Source organism: Denticeps clupeoides, chromosome 8 (assembly GCF_900700375.1).
Source record: "Denticeps clupeoides chromosome 8, fDenClu1.1, whole genome shotgun sequence".
NCBI classification, from domain to species: domain Eukaryota; kingdom Metazoa; phylum Chordata; class Actinopteri; order Clupeiformes; family Denticipitidae; genus Denticeps; species Denticeps clupeoides.
This window is the reverse complement of record NC_041714.1, coordinates 15,214,500-15,238,724: the sequence shown is the minus strand read 5'-3', so window position 1 is coordinate 15,238,724 and position 24,225 is coordinate 15,214,500. Positions and strand designations below refer to the sequence as shown.

Sequence of the window (24,225 nt, the reverse complement as noted above, 5' to 3'; positions counted from 1 at the left end):
TACGGTCACCCCACACAAGTCCTGAAACCCAGAACATGTACCAAGACCATTTTGTGAAAGACCTGTTTTGGTGTTAGAGACAGATTCCGATAGATAAAGAGAGAGATAGATAGAGAGAGAGAGAGAGAGAGAGAGGGAGGTAGAGAGAATTCTCCCTGCTCGGTAAAACCAGCATGCAGGCGATCGGCTGAATTTGATTAGGCCTAATCGTGTTAGTTGCAAGCAGTTGCATATGACAGATGACAGAAAACATTACATGCAATTGAACCTGTGCTGGATGAATATAAACGCTTGCTCCTCAGGGAGGTGGAAGGAGGGGAGCGAGAGAGGCAGGGGTGGACTATAATCTAATTGAAGGATGACATGAGAACAAAAGGGGCCAAAAACTGGGGGCGGGGGGACTCTGATACAAGCATGATGTGAGACGGCCACAAGGCTGCCGTCCAGACAGGAGAAGAGACCAGCAGAGAGAGAGAGAGAGAGGGACTTAAGCGACGGTAACAGGTCTAATAACAGACTTGGCCTCTGCCACTGGCAAAATACTTCTGTCAGTCATCTTGAAGAATATCGATCTTTCCGGACCTTAATCTGTATTTTGTTGTCTAAAGTGTTTAATAAACTGTCCACTTTTGCCAGTGTTACAGAAGAGGATGAGTTCAAAATATTCCCTCTCTTCTCTTCCCTCATAAGTTTCCAAACTTATCTCAGCAGGATGGAAGGATGGAACAGAATGCAATTGTATTAGTAATTGTATTACAGTAGTAATTGTATTACTATTGAATTGCATTGATTTAAAAAATATGTAATTTTGCTTTAGTTGTGAAAAGCATGTTGTGGCAACTGTATCATATCAAGGGGTGAGAACCATAAGGTTATAAGTGACATTTTACCAACTACAACAAAACAAAAAGTAACCATAATCAAATGTTTTTACTGTTTTCTACCTTTTAAATTTCAAATCAAGTGTCCTTTTGGCAAAAACTGCTGCTATCTAAATAAATAACTTAAGATTAAGAATTTATCCCTATCCTTTTGCAAGTAGAATTAGCTGAACAGCAGTTTTCTCTCATGCAAAATAAAATGTCTCTGTATTGTAGGTTTTGTCACTTATTACAAACACATCACAATTTTCACACACTTAAATGCATAAATGCTTACAGCACTGAAGTTTACAGGACAAATTATATACCTTTTCCAGTCTGAGAAAATGAAATAGACTGTTTTTGTTTGCATGTTTAAAATCTTCCCCTTCGTGTTCCTTACAGTGCCTTTGACCTGGTTAACATCCACCTGTTCCATGACGCCTCCAACCTGGTTGCCTGGGAGAAAAGTCCGTCGGTTTACTCCGGGACGCGGCAGAAAGCCCTCGGCTATGTGCTGGACAGGTGAGGAAGGGTCATTTCCTTCTCTCTTGTGTTGTCAGGACTGTTTAATGTGTGGTGGGTTTTGCTCCACACTTTTGAATCCATTATGAATAAGGTAGGTATTTATTCGTTTTGTTTGACAGGTATGATTAACGGTCTTCTCTGTTTTTTTTTTTTTTTTATAAATCCCACTCACACTTCATTTGACACCCGCTGAAAGAATGGACTGGATTTAATGAAGAGCAAAGTAGAGGCGTTTTAGGAATATGGCAGCTTTTACTATTTTATGAAGCTATAATTCATACAGATTTACCAACTTAATGGACTTTCAGAAAGACTTTTGCTGTTCAGCACCCTGGAGATGATTTTAGAGCTTCTGTCATGTTCTTGATGTTTTAGGGCATTAAAAAAGGTCTCTGCTGTGGGGAAATGAACACAATGTCAGATGCATCATGTCTCTGAGAAGTTCTCCATGATGTTCCAACCCCATGAAAAGGGTGGTAATCACATAGTAGTTTCCCCAGATGTGGATCGGTTGGAATGGAGTGTTGTGTTTGAGGGAGATTCATCTTGAATTGTTCATTTTTTGGGGGGGTGCATATCTGGGCGGTGAGTGGGTGAGCGTTTGGGGGGGTAAAAGCTGGGGGGGCAGTGAGTGATGGCCCGATGCTTTCACACAAACCACTAACCTTTTGGCAGCCACCAGCAAACTCCATTCTCCTGCGCCGTTCAGGGGGGACAATGCACCTCGGCCTGGCCTTTCACTGTAGCCTTACCACCAACAGTGTTCCCATTCAGTCATGGGTTGGGAACCATCTTTTGGGCTCATTGTCCTTCTCTCTGACTTCTAGCCCAAGAAAGAGAGCAGGAAAGGGGGAAAGTGAGAAAATCTATTGTCAAACTCCCCCTTCCTTCCCCTCCTTCTGTACCTCTATCCCTCTCTCTCTCCCACAACCCCTTTCTCTGAGCTGAGGGGTGGATTAATACTCCCGTCTGCCACAACATTAAAACCAACTAAAACTGGCCCTAACACAATTCATGTGCTCCACAGAACATCTGAACATCTCCTGTGAGTTCTGTAAGGTCTTGTGACACCACCAAATGTTCTATTACTTTTACATTCATTTAGAGCAACTTACAATCAGTATGTCTGTGAAGATTCTTAGTCATCCAGGTAAATTTGTCTGAAAGTTGAGTCATGGCAATTGGACTTTCTTTATAAATTTGTGGTCAAAAGCCAACTTCCATTGACAAAGTTCTGTGGATGCAGAATGAAATGTTTATACATTAAAGAAAGAATGTCCAGTTGCCATGGCTCATCTTTCAGACTTACAATCAGCAGTTACAGGGACAGTTCCCCTGGAAACACTCAGGGTTAAGACAATGGTAGTAACTGGGATTTGAACCTGTGACTTTGTGGTCTTCTGGTTCATAGGCGAGTGTGTTACTTGATAGGCTACTACTACTCTTAAACACCACAGAGATGTGCAGGTCACTCGTGTACAATAAAAATGCTTTATCCTCACAAACAATTTTTAATTTTTCCAGCAAGCAATTTTTTACGTCTTTTACGTGGGGAAGAAATGGCACCTGGATACAGCAGACTAGACCACCTACTTCCATTGGTCCATTGTCCTGTTATTTAGTAACTTTTGATGATGGACAGGGGCCTCAAACATAGCAAGCTTTTCATCATGACTAACATGAAGGGGTTTGCAGTGTAGTAGCTCTTCAGGGGTATCATAGATATGATCAAGTCTTCACTCCTCACATGCTTCATCAAGATTTGTGCCCCCATTACCCTGCCACCCATTCAATGGTTGTCATAAAGAACTTTCTTCAAGATCTGCTCATTTCACCTGTCGGTGGTTTTAATCTTGTGGCTCATTGGTGCAAGTTAAATCTCCTCCTGCTGCTGGTGTCCGTAACCTTATGGCAGACCTGCTGGCGGAGCTCCGTGTCTAGGCCCTGACCCCCCCTCCCATATCCACACACAGAGAGCTAATAGAACAGCTTAAGGCTCATTGAGATACCATCTGATAAGCCCCTTTCCTCTGCTCCTTTAAACTGCTAAACACAGTTTATCTCCAAAGCTCTTCAACACCCCAGGGGAACAATGCTGAGAAGGAAGAGACATTAGCCAGCTGTTCAGTTAGGGTTTTTTTTTTTTTTTTTGAGAAAGTGTTTAGTTTACTGCTAATGTGTGCCCAGTTGCTAATATGCTTCTTCGTAATTTTTTTATTTTTATTTTTTCCCTTGGAATACCACAAAATTTGGGATTTATTCCTCCCACCTTTTAGACTACATGTGAAAGACAATGTTGGAAAATGTAGTCCATCTATAAACAAATCATCTTTGACCTTGCATAAAATCTCTCTTGTGTTTCAGATTTGTTCTCTCTTTGTTGCTCTTTTCAGGGTGGCTTCTTGGGTTTGGGCAGAACAGTTTTACATTACAACTGTGAAATCTTGGCCGAAAGACGCTCTTTGTCCCCGGCCATTATTTTCACACAAATATAGTCCATTGTCACAGGGCTGAAGTTAATTTGATCAACATTGGAGACATTAAACTTTTCTGTCCAGTCAAAAGGCCTGTTTCATGCTTATTTCAGGGCATTGAAAAGCAATGATTGGCAGAAAAATAATGTTGCCGTTAACAATTCAGAGCAATTAGTTTCCCAGGGGGGTAGCGCTGGGCCACAGTGGTTGCTACACAGCTATTCTTTGTCACTTTATGGACGGTCATCAGTCAACTGTCAGAGCGACTCAAAGAGCCCTCCTATCTAAATGTTTCCCTTTCGGCTTTTCCCAGAACAAGGGGCTGAAAGAGGAGTGAGAGAGGAGAGCCAGTTTCTAGGCAATAGACATGTTCAGCTGCAAAGAGACTGAATGAGTGCGTGGAGATCCTCCATATAGCCGGATGAATTTATTAACAGCAAGAGAAAGAGAGAGAGAGGGGATGGGCGATGCCCAGTCCTCCTCATTCAGGCCTGTGATTGGACATTGTTAGCTTGTTTATTTGAGTTGGTGAATTTGTGTGCTGGCTGCATTAGTTGAGGAAGTGTACCGGGTGGAATTTGTATTTATTTATTGCAGTGGATGTGTGTCATTTTTTGCCGTCATTTGTGATTCTTGTAAAGTAATCACTAGTGTTTTGAGATTGTAATAGAGCTGCTTGTACCATGTTAGCTGAGGAAGGGCATTAGCGGCTGTCAGCAGTGACTTTTCGTACTGCCTTTTCACCCTGGGAGGGCTGGGGCAGAGGTTAATCACCCAGCCAACCAGCCTTTATGTTTATGAGTCAACAAAGCCGACCAGCCAACCAGCCATCGGCTTCCTGACTTGACAAAGCCAACTTGCCAGCCTTTATTTTCCTCCACTCAGCAAAGCCAAGCGGCCAACTAGCCTCCTCTGCACGGTGAGACAAACTGGCCAAGCAGCTACTGGCAATTTTGGACGCAACAAACCCAGCAGCCTTGGCAACTATTATTTACTTTTTGACAAGCCAACAAGATTTACCTCAAAAGCTAACAGCAATAAAGTCTTTAGCTTTGTTATTGATACAAACCTACAAATCTTGGACCATCTTAAGAACATCTACCAAGCAATCAGCCACCCAACCCCTACCAAACATTTGTGATTGGCCTTCAGATGTCCCTTTGCTGAACTGATTGAATGTTGTCAGGCATGTCTTGATCTGTGATTGGGTTACGGTAAAATATTTACACGTTATGAATTGAGTGAAGAAATCTGCAATAGCGACTGATCCTCTAACCTCTGCTTGACTACGTTTAACTGAAATACACCAGGCTGAATACTCCAAGCTTGTCAGAGTGGGGTGAGATCGGGGGCCTTGAGGGTGGCCACCTTAGGAGAGCAGAGGTCAGCTAGGGGGTCTCTGGTGGTCCATTCTCCCAGCTGTCACCGAGAACATTCTTTACAATGTTAACATTCTCCTCCCAAATTCTCCCAAAAATGTGCGCACAATGCCTCCATTGGTACGTTTTGGGCCTTTGTGCAAAACGGCAGGGCTTGGCTGCTCACCGTATTGTGTCACGTAGCATCGCAACAGCAATGCTTTCCCTCGACCACTGGCAGGAACGAGACTGAAGCGCCACCACTTCAACTGTCAATCACTGATTGACGTATAGCGATTGTTAAAAGGCCAGGCAGTGGAAAGTCTCAAATTTGTGATTGAGGGTGCTTCCCTGAAATGTGAACTGGGCAGAAATGTTGTGGTTTTTGGTTTTTGGCTTGATTTATGTGTGATGGACACAGACTGAGAGGAGGTTGAAATACGCCTGTTAGACCTTTTTGCAATGTTAGGCTGAAAGAGGCAGCAGTAAAACTGGTTTATTTTGCTGGATAGACGATTAGGGTCATGGGAGCAAATGCACATAGAGGGTCATGTTATAAATTAACGCCTGACCCCCCGTTTTGTCTGGTCCCGGGAATGCCTCACTAATAATAGCCCCCTTGACGAGTGAGAACGGACCCTCGTGAAGCACTGTCCATCTATTAGTGGCAGTCCAGAGCTGTGAATTGGCTAGGGGAAGGAGGGAATCGTGTTTATAGACTGTGTAAAGAAGTACGTCTTTGTGGACAGGGGGGGTGGTTGCGGCTCCCTTCAATGAAGTGTGATGATGCGCTTTAATGGAGGCTGCAGTGGGAGGGTGTTTTGGGAGTGGTGCGGGGCGGCTCTGGGGACCCCCCACCTCAGTGTCTTTTTCACAGCCAGTCCGCTGTGCCTAATATGTTGATTCTATCTGGGTGGTTGGGGAGTTGGGTAGAGGTGCAGGGGAGGAGGGGGCCTTGGACTCAAAGGCCAGGCTAGAAGCCAGCGTTCACACCAGCAGGTCACGCCAAGTGCTTTAGGAAATGATCGTGTAAACAAGAGCGTTACCTTCTGACCTGAGTCTGAAACCTACTGGGGGGACTCCAGACACAACGGCCCGGGGGGCTATCGCATTAGACATGGCTATTATAGGGATCAGACCGCAAAGTCGGCTAGGAAGAAAAAGGGAGAAAAGCAAGTGAGAAGACAAGCCTGCTTTAGAGGAAAGCCCGTTATTCTTCTAGTAATTTTCCTGTTCACCATTTTACAGTCTTCTTTAATGCACCAAAATTTTTTACTTAAACCATGTATAGTTTTTTTTTGTCTGCGTTGAGGTTGTGTGTGTCTTTAGCATGCAGCTTCCATAGTGGAGGGGGGGGGTGTCAGATGCTCAGATGGCTCTGGGCATAATGAGATGTGTGCGATGCTGTTGAGGCCAAGCACCATTGCCTGCTGCACGTTGTTCAGGGCAATTTGACAAGTAAATTACTTGCGTTACAAGAATGCTTTCCAGATGATGTTACAAGGGTTTAAAGATCTGCCTCTGAGACATATCAGTAATTTTAATGTCTGGGTTCTTCAGTGGATTCCTGTACAGATGTAAACTAAGCATTGAATATACCCATAGATTAATATAATATTCTTATTCGTTACATTTATGTAGAATACTTTTAGAATACATATAAAAAAAGTTTTGCATATCAGCATTAACATTAATAAAATCTAAACACAAACATTATTTATTATTGGCAACCACATCCACATGTGATTGCAGTCATGCCTTCGTTCCAGTTTAAAATACAGGACAGAAGCAAAATCAAGACTATTTTAATATTGTTTGTTAATTCCTTGTTAATTCCATTTAGCATTTAGCCTCCATCTTCATTCCAGGAAGGTTCTGGATTTTATGAGCGCCCGGAAACCGCTCTACTGGTGGAGGGCCTTTTTTACAGCCCAATAAATAAATTATCAGCTTGCTGTGTAGAGAAGAAGAGATTTATCCCTAGCAATTAGCATGGCTAGCAACCTGTACCATTACTCCTCACAAAGACACACTAACCTCCATCTTCATTTCTTCTTATTAATCCATGTGTTCACGTTTCTCTTCGTCCTCCATCTCTCTCTCTCTCAATTTCGGCACAGAAATAATTAGCTACAAGAGTTAATTATTCTTTGCCTAGGTGCATTTATTTTCACTGCTGCTAGCTCTGGAAGCGGTCCATGACTCCAGGAATTTTGGGGGACAGTCAGGTGTGTTCGCACTTGGTGATATACTGTCGGCCAGAGGCACGGACTACAGCAGTGTACTTAAATCCTCATAGTGAGGCACTGCTCGAGGGTTTACATTTTCAACACGCCTTCTATGGCGGCCTCTCACTGTTCATGGTTGCAGTATAAAGACAGATTTTTTTAGTTAATTTATTTGTTCAGGGACTTTTTTTTTTTTTTTTGGGCAGGTCAAGTGCTATACAACACCAATACAAAAAATATATAAATTACAAACAACATGCATTTAATGTATGCAGCCATATCCATAATGTGTAACAGAGTTGTGGGTGTGTAGGGGGTTTGTTGCCAAGATTCTAGGACCCTAGTGGTGGAAAAACAAAACTAACCCAGAGAGTTGTAAGTGTGACCCTCCAAACGTCCTCCTGAGCAAGACCCTTAACCTTGCTCTGCCCCAAGGGGACTGTCCCGGTAATCAACGAATGGATGCCCTTTTAGACTAGACTGGCAGCTACATGAAGAAACATAAATAATATGTGTGCAATGTGAATAATAAATATGTCGATATGAGGCTTTGATGTATTCCAGTTTTGTAATTCAAGCCCAGAGTAAATATTGATTGATTGGCTGGAAATGTGTTATTTGTTTACACGCATTACTCCTCCCTGTAACAGTAAACATGGTTTATGCTGTTTGTCTGTAACTTTTAATATTCGGGGTGTTCTTGCTTTGATTGTGTAAATGCCCTTGCCACTAGGTGGTGCTGTAGGCTTCGCAACCCTGATCGACCTCAGAAGGCTGCTCAAGAGATGATTAATACAAATGCTTTATTGACACTCACTTGTGCATTTCTCCCTTTCATTATTCTGCCCATCTGTCCATTCTTCCTCTTGATTGCTTCTCTTTCTCTGCAGAATCACAGACCAGAGGAATGAGAAGGTCCCGTATTTCCTCTTTGGCGACTTCAACTTTAGGTTGGACTCGAAGCAGGTTATTGAGGTAAGCCCCAGTCATCCCCCTCTCCCCCTCCGCATACACTCCCCGTGCCTGGCTTCCTGTTCATCTGAACCCTTTTAAATAACTGTCCTCTTACCTGTTCATATGAATGGAAGGCCACTGATCCGGTGCTCCTCTAAGTGCTTTACAGCATTTAGATTTATGGTCCGTATTATCATCCCCTCCCGTGCTTTAGCACAGCTGTGTTTGCCCAGCAACCCTTCAAGTGCATTGTTATGTTATGGGCCCCGTTCTTGCATTCTCTCTTCTTTTTCGTACCGCCACCCCTCCAACCCCCACCACGTTGTTCTCTCAACGTGCTAATGAGCCACTTCGAGCCCGAGCTACAGTTGTCTATCGGGCTTCTTGTTCTGTTCTTGTGAAGGCGGAGCAAAGTAGAGCAACTCTGATATCTGCAGTGTGTAACAGAGTGCAATTCTGTGTGAGGCTAATAGGAACACTGTGGCACTTTTACACAATGGCCACTGTCGAAAGCATTGTTCCAGTGAAGAAGGGGGGCATTGCCTCAGTCGGTTGTCATGCTCTAATGAAGGCCTTCATCCTGTGTGGTAGGTTCCACTCTTCCCACCCAATTCTTCAGAGAACCTTATGCCGTCAGCCAATGTTTACTGTGCAAAGCTGGTTATTTTGTGTGCAAACTCGTGTTATAATAAAAAACTTTAGAGCCTTTAGAGAAAAAAGACAGTGAAAGTGAAGTGATTGTGAAACACTGCACAGCACACAGTACATGCAACGAAATGTGTCCTCTGCTTTTGACCCATCACCCTTGGTGAGCAGTGGGCATCCATGAAAGGTGCCCGGGGAGCAGTGTGTGGGGGCGGTGCTTTGCTTGAACCGGTAACCTTTTGGTTACGGGTCCATTTCCTCACCCACTACTCCAACCACTGCCCCGTGGCAGTAGTTGAGTGCTGAGTGCACTCTGAGAATTTGCTGCATGTTTTAACTTTTCAAAATGTTCTCTAGATTTATTCCCTTTTTTAGTGTTATTTTTTTAACAAATAAAACACACTTGGAGCTTTAATATGTGTTCAGCAGCAGGTATTCTGTGAACCGGCACAGTCAAATAATTAAACTGCATTCCGTTTTTACAGGAACAATTGCCCCAAAAATACACAGGTATGTTTCGGTACTTTCAGCAAATGTTTTAATGATTAAAATAAAGATTTACCTGATATTTAATTCTTACTGTCCAGAAAAAAACATATTCTTTTCTGCTTGACACATATCCAGTTGTCGGGACAGATGTTAGCGTTTGGTTTTCAGTGTGCAGTGATGGGGTGGGGATTGCACCGCAGGGGGGGCTTTTAAGGTGGCTCTCAGACCTTTTGAGGAAGTCTGTGCTGTGAGCCATGAACACTCTCTCTCCCTCACTCTCCTCCCTCCCTCCTTCCTCTTCTTTCTCCGGTGCCATTGATGCAACAGGCTCATTAATGCCAGCCGCGCTGGGAAATGAGGGCGTGATTTAGTACCTGCACAGGACCACCTGGTTGAGTAGAACCAGCCAGCATAAAACACACACACACACACACACACACACACACACACACACACACACTCAATGATGAGCCAAACTGGCGTGGCCCAAACCTCCGGCTGTATTTCAGCAGTTTAATAGCGATTAACGTCAACAGTACAATTAGTGCTATGGATAGAGATTGCCTCTACTATATTGATTGGTCAGACCCAATCATGGGTTGATTTACGGTTCAACGTAAGTATAGAAACACACACACACACACACACACACACACACACTGATACAGATACAGGGAAGTAATGGAAGTTTGGCTAGAGACCTACATGAAAAAGGAACAGTACCTCTCCCCATAATGCACCATGGCTTCCCAGTGGTTGAGGGGGCAGGAGGGGCTGGTGTCATTGTCACTGCTGGACACAGGTGGCAGATTCTTGGCGTTCTTGGGCTGTGGGATCTGTAACCACAGACTGGGATGGAGGGTGGGGGTACTGGCCCTTCCCTCCCCTCTCCGAGCAGGGAACACATTAATTGTGGCAGACAGAGGGGAATTGGCTTCAATTGACCCCCATTCAGATGGGCTTTTCACCGGGGACAAAGGACACGTCCACGTGGGTACAAATGCCCGGCCTGATCTCCCTGGAGGTGGTCTCTGCCGCTGCGGCATTCATTCACAGGCATCAGAGCTGAGCGCCGCAAAGGGGCTGTGGGCCGGAAGACAGGATGCACTTATTAATGCACATATATGTAATACATACATACATACACACACACACTCGGGTTGTCACAGACATTAATGCTATTGGATGCTTTTTTGTTATAGTTTTAGATAGTTGTTATATTTGTAAAATAATATTTGCCGTACAATGCTGAGAAGTGGACATAATGGTCACTTATTTGGGGAGTAATTCGTCTGAGAGGAAAAGGTGCACGATTCCCTTGGGGCAAAAGATGGCCGTGAATCAGCGGAGGCTCGTGACTGCAGAAGGGCTCAGTGCATGCGCTCCAGTATATTTAAAATCCCTCCTAATTAAACGTAATCAAATGTAAATTTAATTTGTGGGAAAATGGCGCGTTGCACACTGCCCTACTCCAGTTTGAGATTGATGGGGGTCCGGCAGGGAGGTTAATTACCGACTTGATCTACTGTCCCGGTGACTTGGCTTCTGCTTGTTTTAATTGGACTTTATCTGGACTGGTTCAGGCTGAGAAACCTGCTCAGGCTTCTGGATTACAAAGTGGATAGAGACAGCGCCACCTGTCTGTGTTTGGAGGAGGTGAAGTTGTGCCCCTCCTCGTTTGTCCAAGTTTATTCTCTCCCCGAAGCAGCGTGAAATTACTGGACCCTCCCTCTCCAAATGAGCGCTGTAAACTGCTTCTTAATGACACAGCGGGCTTATAAACGCTTCATTTTTCACACTCTGGAGCTTTTTACAGCATGTGGGCGGGGCCAGTGTTGAGTCAGTGTTGTCTGATTGGCCATTTTGGGCTCTCTGGCATTGATAATGTTGATCTTCAATTTTGTTTGCTAGTCCTTACTCGGAATTTTGAAAAAAAGAACACATTTATTTTTTAAACAAATAAATGCTGTATATTAAAATTAAGTATGTAAAAAATAAATGGGGAAATATTGGTTGTTGAACAAAACAGGTGTGTGTTTTTAGTACATTGACATTAAATTTTGTGCCTGAAAAGTTGCTCAGAGGTTTTGGGCAAATTGTTTCCAAAAAAATAGCTGGAGAGGGGAATTTTTTCCCCTCACATCTATTCAGTAACATGCATGTTTGTTCATTTATTTATTTACCAAAGATTTGTTTTCTGTAAAAAAAAAATAATAATAATACAATTTTAGTTCCTTACACTGAATCCAAAATTCTGTAGTGTTCTTTGCTCTTTTTTAAAATAGCTTTAGATGTTATCTTGGTCTGTAGATTTTAGAAATATTTGTGAGTGTGTTCTGTGTTAGTGGGCCTTGTGTCGATGTGAATTTTCGTGCAGGTTGGTGTATGTTGTTAAATGGGTCCGTACCCCTGTTACGGGTGAAGAGCTTGTCCCGCCATGGCGTCCTCTCCTCTCTGTTCCTTCTCATGGCGCATTTGTGCGTTTGGGACCCTGCCCATAAATCACAGGGCCAGCAGTGTAATTAAGTGTACAGTACATTAGTCAGGCTAATTAATTTTGGGATCCATCCATCCATTAGCCAGTGAACTAGCACTGATTAGCCAAACCCACCCCCACCTCATTTCTGACATCAGCACCCATGACCCTCCTGGACTTTCTGTCCAGCCTGGACACTTACCCACAATCCCCCTTAGCTTTCTATTTTGCCCTACAGGCCCTCATGCTTGCAAAAGTTTTGTACACTTGCAGCTTTACACCAACCTGGTTGCCAGTAACTGAAAACACACACACACACACACACACACACACACACACACACACACACACACACACACACACTCATACAGGGTCCATTAAGCAATGTGTCCTCATTTGAAATCCAGATTTTAATATTAATTTGACACAAATTGCTTAAACATTGCTTTCATTGCATTAACATCAATTTCACAGTCATAAAGCTCCCCGACAAGATGGGCTACACAAAGCAATTATTTCAGCTGGCGAGAGTCAGCATTCCCCATTCTAACCGCGCTAAATGAGGTTAGCCATTGTTTATGACACACTGTTCTTTGTAAGTGGGCCTGATGATAAGCTTGTATTAGCGCCACACCTACTTGATTGGTCAGAGTTTAATGCTATAAGGAAATGAGCCCATCAATAGAGGTAATTACAGCCATGGCTGATAAAGACGGCTGCTTGAGACGAACGCTTCATTGCTCTTATCTCCGCCTCGTCGCTGCTGCGCGGCTGGCGTAATGATGAAACGGAGAGGAGAGCTTCGTTACAATGGAAGACCTCAAGCCTACGGCGCCTTGATCCGAATGCCGTGCGAGACAAACGGGCGCAAACACCGGCCAAGAACAACCGCTGGCTTCTGTTCCCGTCCACGGGGGGCTCTCGTTAACAAGAGAGCGTTTGAGGGGCCACCAGCGAGAGATGGCGTGAGCCCAGGGGGCGAGGGCAGCGCCTGGCACCAGCATCACCCCCCCACTGCAGGCCCAGGGCCGTACGTGGCTTTGACATGGGCTAAGATGCATCCAAACGTTTCGAGTCGAGTGAAGTCAAGTGGGCTTTACTGTCCATCTTTCAAAAGAACGAGTGTGCGGTGCACTTCAAAAAATGCCTTTATCTTTCAACAGCAACCGTTCCATGTTCATTATAATCAATGTTTTACCAGGATAAATGCTGTTTAGATGTTCCTTTTAGTTGTAATCAATCAACATTGTTGTATTGGTTACATTGTTTTTGTCCAGTTGTGGTAAATACATTTTTGATGACAGTTGGTTTTGATCAGTAGCTTATTAAAGTCCAATAGTTCAGTTGGATAGGGTTCCTCAGAACCATTTGAGAAGAATATGAAAATAATCATTATCATTAAAGAAAGAAATCATTAAATCAGAAATCATTAAAAAAAGCTAATCTGCTTCAAGTTAAGATCATATATATATAACTCTGACCCATGCACCAGACAGAAATATAATCATTTATTTATTTTAAATATACAGGGTTTCCTACAGTCGTTAAAAACCAGGAAAAGTCATGGAATTTGGGCCTTGAAAAGTTTGGGGATACGAAATAAACATAAACTTATGAAAAAGTTATTGAAATATGATAGATACGTGAATGTATAAGAACTGCATGAGAATTTTTTTTTACATTTACATTTAAAACTAGCACAGGTCTATAGTATCTTTGCTGGCTTTAGTGAACCACATCGCGTGGTATTGCTTCCATATTCCAGCACCTCTGCAGTCGCTTGTCATGTAAATTACAGCTGATGATCCATGATAGGGGTCCATTTTACTCGGGAAAATGTGGAGGAAGAAACCTTGTTGTTTAACCTTTTCAGGATTGTCATGAAAATTATTTTCTAAAAACGTGTATGAACCCTGAATAGTCTGTGTTTTGTGTATATATGGAGTTGCTGTATGATAAAGAGGTCATAATCGGAATTTAAAAACTGATATGTAGAACCGGTTGTTCCTGTGTTTTCCGCATTGGAGTAGTTTCCATTATTTATCAGCTTTAGTGTCCCTGCTTTCCTAGCCATTTTTACTATATCCTCTACTTTTCCTTTGACTGTCCTCTTTTCTCCTCCTTAATGGCATTCCATTGCTCGTAGGTCTTGCCTCTCACAGCACAGAAAATTATGCATTTTACGCACCCGTCCCTCTGGAGGAGAGAAAAGATGAGGGTTGATGAGCTGTTTTTTGTGTGTTCATTTATTTAATGTTTTTTTTTTCCCTTGTTGAAAGGTCTGCCATTAAACTTGGTCAGGAAGTAAGAATTGGCTGGGATTGGCTAGGAGACCAATGGCCTGTCAGCACTGAGAATGAGACAACAGTCAGCTGTACAATTACCAAGGACAAGGACCTCCTTCCCAAATTTTAGTTCCAAATGGACAGTATCTGCTTCCAAACTATATGCATTGTTTATATTGTTCTCTCACCTACTTCAGGGGCATTCTGCTGTTTTGTAATGTGCTAACTGGCCACTTTACTTGATACACCCACCTATCAAGTTTTATTGTCGCGTGTAAAGGGTTATAAAGACTGCTGAGTAGTACAGTGGGAATACATGATGATAAATATCTAATGAACAGACAGCCGGTAAGCTGAAATTAAGCATTTCAATACGAAAGTATATTATTACTGCATTTTCAGAAGACAGAACAGGGCGCGGTTAAACACCGGTAACAGAGGCCTTTTTAATGTAGTCCTAGTGAAATGTGGCATAAACTGCGACACACAGGCAGTTCTTTGTGGCGGCCAGATAGAAGCCCGCTTGTATGATGTCAGTCTATTTTTGACTAATTCAGTGAGGGAGAGACAATGAGATCCGTTTGAGGCTGGAGGGGCTGGGGGGCTTCGTTAGGCAGAGCGGGGTGCCAAGCGGAGCTCTGGACCAGTCGTGTTGTTGCAGTGGGGAGAGGTTATGTAATCGGGCAGATTCATGACAGCCCTCTCTTGCAGCCAGAGAAAGAGAGAGGGAGGGGCGCGGCTTTTCTGAGCGTTATGACCACGCCCTTACACTTCACATCAAGTGGTCTCATAAATGTCTGGAGCCTCACATTGCTTGAGTGATCTAAACGAAGCACTATGGCTACACAGCAGGTTGCCTGGAGCTTTTCTGTTACTGAGCGCTGTGTGGTTTGGCCCACCATTCCTTATATCCACCTTATTCTACAGAGCTGTATTGGAATATGAACAAATCCAATAACGATAAATATCTGGGGGGGGGGGGGCACTTGCCATTTAGAGAAATGCAGATATTTTACTATGTCAAGGTTATCTAATAAAACAAAGAATGTCCAAAAATTAAAAGCTTTTTCTACCTACTGAAACATTAAAAATAATTTAAAAAAATTTGAAAGAAATATATTTAGTATATTGGCCTAATCTAGTAAATACAAAATATTTCTCCAAAACATCTGGGGTTTTTTGGGGCTATATTTCTCCAACTTGGAGCTTTTTAACATTTTGCACAATATTTTTACAGGTTTGTGTTGAAAAAAGCCCAGACTACCAAATGATTTAGATAATGTTCTGCTTGCAAAAGTATATAATCTGATGCTGCGCAGAGATGTTTGCCCAAAAGCTTGGGCATTCTGGGTAACTCCATGTTAACACCATTAAAAGCGCCTTCTCCCCCTCATATTTAAGTTCCCATTATGCAGTGCGTTAAGAATTCATTGGCCCCAGTTTGTGTTAATTCAACTGTTTTTTTTTGTTTTGTTTTCTCCTTCTTCTGTTCTTTTAACTCTTTTATTGATTTATCCATGATGGCCATATTGCCTGAACTATAGAGGGTCTCTTGGCCTTTTGTCTTGAAGGTGGCAGGAGGAGCAAAAACAATGCAGTTCAGGCCCATTTCTCCTGTAAGGGGCTTTTGGAGAGGCGTTCTCTGGGGCTTGGGAAGGGCTGTGCCGGGTTAACATCTGTTTGTGGGCAGGAGGGAGCCGAGCTGTTGGAGAGCGCGCCTCGGCGGATCCCCTCTACCTCTTCCCAGCAGGGGGGCCTTTGTTCCCGATTTCATGCTATCAGAGGAGCAACATGTTGTCCTGCGCAGGGGCTGTCAGTCGTATAAAGGAGCCTGTTAAAGGGTCACATCCAGAGGGATGGGCATGAAAAATTGGTTCAAAAAAGAGACACAGATCACAAAGCCCACCCACAGAATGGTTGCCTAGCACGCTGCAGAGCGTAGGTCTCCTATCCGCACCTTGCCCTCCTAACCTCTCCCTCGTCGGCCCCAGGACAAACTCATCATTTGGATGAAATGGTGCACACAAATGAAAGGGTGGTGCTGAGGATGAATCATCCGGGCAGCATTGTGCCAGTCACCTTTCACACTGTACGCTGTGGGAGAGTGAATTTCAACAGTTGCGCACCCAGGCATGAAATAAACAGCAACGTAAATCGTACAAATTTTCACTAAAATGTTGTAGACATTCATGTAAACTGGAGTTTGGCAACAAACAGTAATTTTGTTTGTTTGTTTGTTTGTTTTCAGAAGATGGGTCTAGATATTTCATATGGTTTATTATAGCTGAATATCAGTTTCTTGCTCAGTAACTTCTAACTAAACAGTCTTGATAATCATATTTGCATGAAATCAGAGCTACTTTTCATATTTTGTTGTAGTTTTATCATATAGTACATATTCTGGTAAAATGTTGTTATTATGAAACATCAGTGAACTGCACGTTGTCCCTATAGCGGCACTTTTTTTAATATAGGGATTAGAAAGTCATTAAAGAGATGTCTGTATTGATATTTAATGAGGGGCATTTACCTTGAACAATACAAGGCTTGAAAAATGTATTTCATTTTAATAGAGATTGTGTTTGTGCAGCTGTGTCGTGATGTAAATGTACCTCGCATTAGTGTCTCGGCAAAGTGGTCTTATTTCCCACGTGGCCACGTCTGCCTTTGCCGTTAACAGGCAGCACATTGGTCAGCGTAAAATGATTATTGATCTCTGCGGATTAGGGGTTAATCACTATAGATTAGACGAGATGCTTGTTAATAGCCGTGGGGGGGCGGCGTGTCCTTTGAGGAGATCTCAGATGACGCCGATTAGATTGGTATTTCTGATGTGGTGATCTCCTTCTGTCTCACCCGTTCTTGTTAGCACCTGGATTACGGCGTCATTAATTGTTGGTCCGTGACCTCCATTGATCGGCGCCGTAATGAACTCCGGCAGTGCTTCTCGTTTAGCAGACAACGCTAATCGCTAATCACTCTGCACGCCCTAATGGACCCCGCGAGCCACTTTTGAGTGGCGTTCTGATTAAACCTGATGCTTGTGTGCAAGGGCCTGGGGGTGTTAGGTGCTTAAGGGGACTTGAGTAAATAGACGTTAAAAAGACTTCCTGATTAGAGATAAGTAGATGCCGGCAGCAAGTAACCATATGAAATAAATCAGCCACATTTATTTGCTCCAGGTACATCGGTTGTGTCATGTAGATATATCCATCTAGAAGTTTCAAGCAGATGTCTTAAGTTGCATTGCACAGGGCCAGTTTTAGCCTAGCAGGTAAGGAAGCATCCCGATCCATCACTGCCACTGAGGTCCCCTTAAGCAAGGTACTGTCCCTACACACTGTTCCCCAGGTGCTTTTCATGAAGAGGACATGTTTTGTTGTGTGCGCAGTGTGCTGTGCTTGCTGTGTATGACAAACACAATCACTTTCTCTTCAGAATTCGGTGAATACATTGGCCTAAATGTATTCAGCTATGTATTCAAATTGTATTCAGAATCCATGTGTTAAATAGCAGTGCTGTGTGCTTTTTTTTTTGTCTATTTTTTCTTTTGCAATAATTCTGTTGGGTGAATATCAACTGTGTTTTTAAATAATTCCCTGGAATGTGTAACATGGTCTGAAAACAGATGTCACAAAGGTCATTAGATTGGTCACAATCTAATTCATCTGCCATGCAAGTCCCTGCAGGAGACAGTACCAGTACTCAGAAATTCTGCAAGTGACCTAGTGGGAACAGACCTGTAATCAAGACAAGCAGGTCTTTATTATACAGCCGTTTTCAAGTCGGTTGGGCGCCCTGTTAATGTACTTGCGCGCTATAAAGCTCCAAAGTGCCTTGCGAGGGTCACAGGGGAGCCGAGAGTTAAACAGCCTTGCGCACATCTGCTCCGATCGATGTGATGAAAACACGCGCATGAAATAGAGGGCGGATCCTGCTGATTGGCCAGCCCGGTAACTGCTCTTTGTAAAGGTGCCGATGATTGGTCAGGAATAGTCTCTCTTTTTTTCTGTGCTGGAATGAAGGGTCCTCCTTTTACAACCACTTTACACATACACACACCCTCTCCTGCTGACAATGAAGCATCTGTTCACCCGCTCACTGTGGTGGTTGCGAGTTTGTGTGTGTGTTAACATTTTATGTGGTGTGTGAACACATGGCATTTCTTTTTTTCCTTATGTTTTTCTTTAAATACAGTGACACTGCACTGTTTATGTCTATATGTGACATAGGGGTTGTCCTCTGCTCAGGATTGTGTGTGTGTGTTACCCCCGGGTTGAGGTCGGCAGGGTCAAAGTGATGAATTTTTATGGGCCTGTTCTCTGTGTTTCAGCCCTGTCCCATTCTCCTCGCGCTGCACTGCCCCTGAAAGACTACCAAGCTGGGCAATTTGTCCTGTGGGGGCACTGAAAAAAGGGCCAGAACAGGAGTTAAATACCACACACACTCACTCACTCACACACACACACACACACACACAAACCACCACGCATATACATCCCTGTTGTCCCGGATGATTTGTGGCCTGTCTATTATTCGATGGAAAGGATAAATGCATTTGGCTGGGACCCCCTTACGTGCCATGGAGGGTTGGGGAGGTGTTGTGGAGGGGTGAGTGACACCCCCTTGCAGTGGCAGCCATTGTTTTAGAGAGGTTTCCCAGATGTTAAAATGGGACCAGATAAATAGGGAGCAATATTGTTGCCTCTAACTCTGCCTCTCACTATTTTTAATGGGGCTCAGGGGTTTGAGAAAGGGGCGTCGTAGTTGGGAAGACCCCCTACGTCGCCAAAATCACTGTGATGGATGCAGCACTTCTGCGGGGATGATGGGAAAATGTGCGTCCGTTGCTCGTAGGATGTGTGGGCGCGGAATGCCTTTTTTTCTCTTTAAGGGGTTTAAGGGGAAATGTCTTTCATTTCTCAGTGTCCAGCTTAGTCTGGGACTGAAAAATAACAAAAGCGCCTTCTCTCTTTTTCAAATTCTCCCTCCTCAAAACTCTCCCTCTTCTCAAAATGGCAGAAGAAAATTTTCAACATTAGAATTGACAATGCTTGTAAATGAATTGCATCGGCATCTAGATTGAGAAGTTGTTTCTGTCCAGGCCAATGTAGGTTTCAGATGAGGGACAACAAAAAATTCCTGATTTTGGTCCATATATGACCATCAGGATTCTGCAAGCAGTGTGCATCCTGTTATAAAGTGTGCATCCTGTTATAAATTGTGGTTTTTTCGTATTATTGAAAACGAATCACAAAAATGTTATTGTTTTTCCCAGCAACCATACGGACAATGACAAGATGCTTATACCTAAGTATTCCACTGGGCCTAATTTATATATAAAGGGACCACACCTATAATGAAACCTGCAGATCAGGGACAGATAGATTATCAGCATTTCCCTACAAGCGATCGAGTGGACCTAGATCCTTATCTTATATCTTCTACGTTGGCAGGACAGAATATTCAGTGATACTGAATATAAGTATCATAACAATTTCATGGTGTGTGTGTGTGTGTGTGTGTGTGTGTGTGTGTGTGTGTGTGTGTGTGTGTGTGTGTGTGTGTGTGTGTGTGTGTGTGTGTGTGCATGTGCATTTTTTGTGAATTCGTCTAGCCTCTGCCCCGATGACACACAAGGACATGGGGAATAATTGGTCAATGTCCAATTTAAAGACATGGCTAGAATTGATGGAGCCATGTTGAAAAACACTAATAAATATTTAAAATGAGTCCGGTTTTGGTTTATTTGGAAAGACCTTTACTTTTTTTTTTCCAGATAAATTAATTTAAAGAAATTGTGTGAACCACTGTGACCATATTAGTTTCACAGTGTTGCTGTGAAGATTCACATTGTTGCATTCACTTGAGTGTTGCATTTAAGCATTAATAAATATATCTCATTCACTGGGATTAATTAGCTGGCCGCCCAGCTGTGGAATTCTCTGGAAGGTCTCCAGCAAATGGAGCTGAATGAGGTTCACTGTAATGGCTGTCCAGGAGTGGAAGATTGATACCCAGATTCTTTTTTTTTCTATTAAAGCCGTGGCGAGATTGAGGCAAGAACGCTGCCAGCCCTTGGCATGAGCTGAGCAGTTGGCACACCTGGCGTACTGCTGTGTGAAAGTAATGGCCAGACGTGACAGTGCCATCACCTCTGTTGACATGGTGGCCCTGCCCTGCACCCACCTGCCGTTAATGGAGAATGATTCTTTAAATCCGCCAGTGGGCCGTGCTCTAGTCTTTTGTCTCGTTCTGCTCACTACTCCCCTCTATCTTATTCCCTTGCATATTTACCCTCTGCCTCAAAGCCTAATGTTCTTAAAAATGTGGATGCAACCGTTTATTTGTATCCGTAACATTGGTATTACAAAACTGTGAAATTGTCATGAGCAGTGGACGCAGCCACTGTGGTTTAAAGACCAGTAGGCTGCTTGGCATAACCCTCTACTGGTAGAAGTAGATTGATGTGTTGATGCTGTAAAGAACACTAAAGTGACATTTTTTTGTATTAAGTTGTTTTACATTTACATTTACAGCATTTATCATACGCCCTTATCCAGAGCGAATTACAATCAGTATTTACAGGGACAGTCCCCCCCTGAAGCAACTTAGGGTTAAGTGTCTTGCTCAGGGACACAATGGTAGTAAGTGGGATTTGAACCTGGGCCTTCTGGTTCACAGGCGAGTGTGTAACCCACTAGGCTACTACCAACCTGTTGTGAGGATTAAGTGGATGAATTTATGCTAGTGCTTCAAGTTGCAGCCACTGTTTTATATGATTTAGATCGCAAGTCATATCTTAAGGTTTGTAGCTACAGTTGTGTTTAGGGTCTTCACTAGAACATACCAGTGAATGCATGCTCAGTACCAAAGAGTACCACTTCTTGGTTTCTTAAATGGCATGTAAGCGCATGATTTGAACAAACTGTGGAGTGGAAAAACATCAAGTGAACAGACACTGAAGTCAGTGTGCTTTTAAACTTGTCCAGTACAAAGGAAATCCAATGTGATTTGGAAGTGAAATGTGACAATGTTTTACTTCACTTTATGCACGTTGTCGTTGTCCCCTTTGGGTGCTCCAGTCAGGGATCACCACAGCGGATCAGTCGGTGTGGTTGGCCGCACAAAAGATTTGGCAAAATTTCCTGACAACCCTCCCCATTTAAATGGGCTTGTGACTGGCACCAAGGAACACATGATCACATGTGTCCCCAGTGGCTGGGTTTGTTATGTCAGCAAAAATTTAAGGTAAGAAAAACATTTTTGGCCATCGTAGCTGTTGTGGGTGGCTCTCTTTGAGCAGGGCTCCCATCTGTTTATCTTACTGAATCAAGGGTTCCCCGGTGACCGGTGGCTCTTGCGCTTTGGTGTTGGGCCGGATTGCTTTTAACCTCTCTTTTCAACGGGAGGCAGCTTGAATTAAGTGATCTTTTCACAGTTCGTTTTCTCCATGGATTCTGATGAGCTTATTCCACCGATGATGCTCAGGGTCCTCTCTGCCTGTCTCCTCCCCCAATGCTCCCAGATCTCCCAGGTCCTAGCCATTCGAGAAAAAAAAAAAAAAAAAACGCTGAGAAAGGTGCAATGCTGTAATTAAACTGTTCTAAAATGACCATAATTGCACATTTTAATCTTCATTTGTGGCAATGTTAGCTTCCATCCATTTTCTCCCCTTTCTTTCTTTCCCTCCCTCAGCCACATCAAATCAAGAGCTCAATTGCCCTCCAATGGATTATGTTAATATCATTTGCAGAGGGGCGGCTGGTGAGAGTGCATCCAGACAAAATTGATTTAGCGCTCAGTGTTTTGATGGGCCGTGGTAAGGAGAGAGACTACACACTGTGCTCATGCTCGTCTCTCAGTGCACCGGTTAACTCATGCCCACCGCTTGTCTTGTTTGTGAGTGCTTGGGTCACTCACGACCAAGGCTGACCTTCCAAATGCATGAGCCAAAAGCAGCGGCATGAGGGTCTCATTAATAATTGGCCTTTGTTAAGGCGGGTCGGTACCTGTGCGGCCTGACATCACAAGTAATGATTCTTGGGGGATGTACAGACAGCCATTTTGCCAACTTTTTTCGCAGAGACGTTTCTGTTAAAACTGGGATGTCCTGCGACACCGATCAATGGCGCTCAATCAGCGGGGCCTGTGACAGCGGAGCCGCCCGCAGTGCTATGATCAGTCACTGTCAGGAAGCAAGCGAGTGGACAGATCGATCCCATCTCACGCCTTGCAACACACACTTTCCTAAGGAGAATTCACCCTGTCCCGGCCAATCCCTGATGCTTTTAATGTATTGGGACCAAAAAACTGTTACAAAATACTGTAACTCCCGGCATGCATTGTGTTCTCGTGTATTGTGACTCTGTCCATGGCTGTTCTTTTTCGCCTATGGCCATGCCCATGGATTATATGAATCATTTGAACATGAATAGAGGGGTCCGTTTCTGTACCGTGGAAAATGCAAGAGTTTTCCTTTCAATAAGTTATGTGCATCAAGGCAGGCAGGCAGCCTCTGAAATGGCAAAGGTTTTCTGCTTGGCTGAGTTTTGGATTTAAGAAGCCGACAGAAGGTTTTCTTGTTCTTTTTTTCCGCTCTTCTGGTTAATTGTAAAGAGAGGCAAACCCTTGTAGCATTCAAAAAACTCGAAAGGCTAATTTGAATAAGATAATGTCTTCTCCCATGACAAGGTTTTGTTCTTTCGTCATAAGTGCACGTTGATGCCCGTGATGGATGGCGCTTGGCATCATTTGTGAATTTATATCGCCGAAGCGGTTGAGGGCCGAGAGAGGAGAAGGATGAATTTCCGCTCATTGTTTCTTCACCGGTGGCTACAATGACTCTCCGACAGAGAAAGTATCTCCACCGCTCCCCATTCTCCTTCTCCTCCTTTGGCCTATTCAGCGCACAAAGCTCCTTAAGCGCCTTTAAGCGCATTAGCATTTGGATGCCAGGGGAGCATATTGACCCTGCATTTGGAGGACCCAAATGAGTGAAAGATGGAGCGTTTTTTTTCCGGCTTCAGAAAGCTGAAACCAGTTAAAGAGAACTTGGTGGTGGAGGTGGTGTTAGGGGGTGTGTGATGAGATGTGAGGGTGAGGTTTGCGGGCGAATGTTTTTGATCCGGGTGCCATGTCTGACCTAGTGGGACCAATTTGTGACATTTAATTCCATAAAGGCCCCTTTTTGTTGTTGTCCTGTTGTTTTGATCCCTTTGCCCATTATGTAGGCCTGACCTGATTAACTAATCTGTGCTTTGAATTTCAATCAGGTCCACATGCCCACCGTGAGGTATGGGAACCACACGCTGCAGGATTACCCCATTCAAATGTTCTTCAAACACAGATGGTCCAATGTTTAACTAATTGTTAAAAGAGTCCACAAAAGGGAGTTTAGCTGTGCACACAGTCCACAGGGTCACTACCTACCACCAGAAATGAAGAGGAGCAGAGTGGGAGACTCTTCCTCCGGTGTTTTCAGATTTACCCGCCTTTATGGCCTGGGACAGAAGGGATTGCGTTTCAACCTTTCATACTGCATGAGTACATTAGGCTGTTATCAGTTGTTCCCTTAAAAGCAATAAACGAGTAATCATTCTTACTCCCACCTGATCACATGCGTGTGTGTGCACGCGCGAGTGAGTGTGCGTATGAGTGCGCGTGCGTGCGTGTGTGTGTGTCCGAGGGAGAGAGGTTCAGAGTCCTATTTTGACCAGTATAAGGTGTGTTTTTCCTCCTTGCTTTGCACCGTCTGCTGATTTTCGTACCACGCTCAACTGGATGAATGTAACTGGATTAAATTTACATTTACATTTACATTTATGGCATTTATCAGACGCTCTTATCCAGAGCGACTTACAATCAGTAGTTACAGGGACAGTCCCCCCCTGGAGCAATTTAGGGTTAAGTGTCTTGCTCAGGGACA

The 24,225-nt window shown here is 43.7% G+C and overlaps 1 protein-coding gene across 5 annotated transcripts in view; it reads left to right on the top strand.

The window, feature by feature from the left end:
• Positions 1–24,225, top strand: part of inpp5a (inositol polyphosphate-5-phosphatase A) — a 108,200-nt gene that overhangs the window by 65,171 nt on the left and 18,804 nt on the right. For all 5 annotated transcript variants that reach the window (XM_028990040.1, XM_028990045.1, XM_028990044.1 and 2 more), the window contains exons 8-9: positions 1,266–1,385; positions 8,339–8,423. In XM_028990040.1, coding sequence (XP_028845873.1) covers positions 1,266–1,385; positions 8,339–8,423 — 205 coding nt within the window. The remainder of the gene's footprint in view (positions 1–1,265; positions 1,386–8,338; positions 8,424–24,225) is intronic.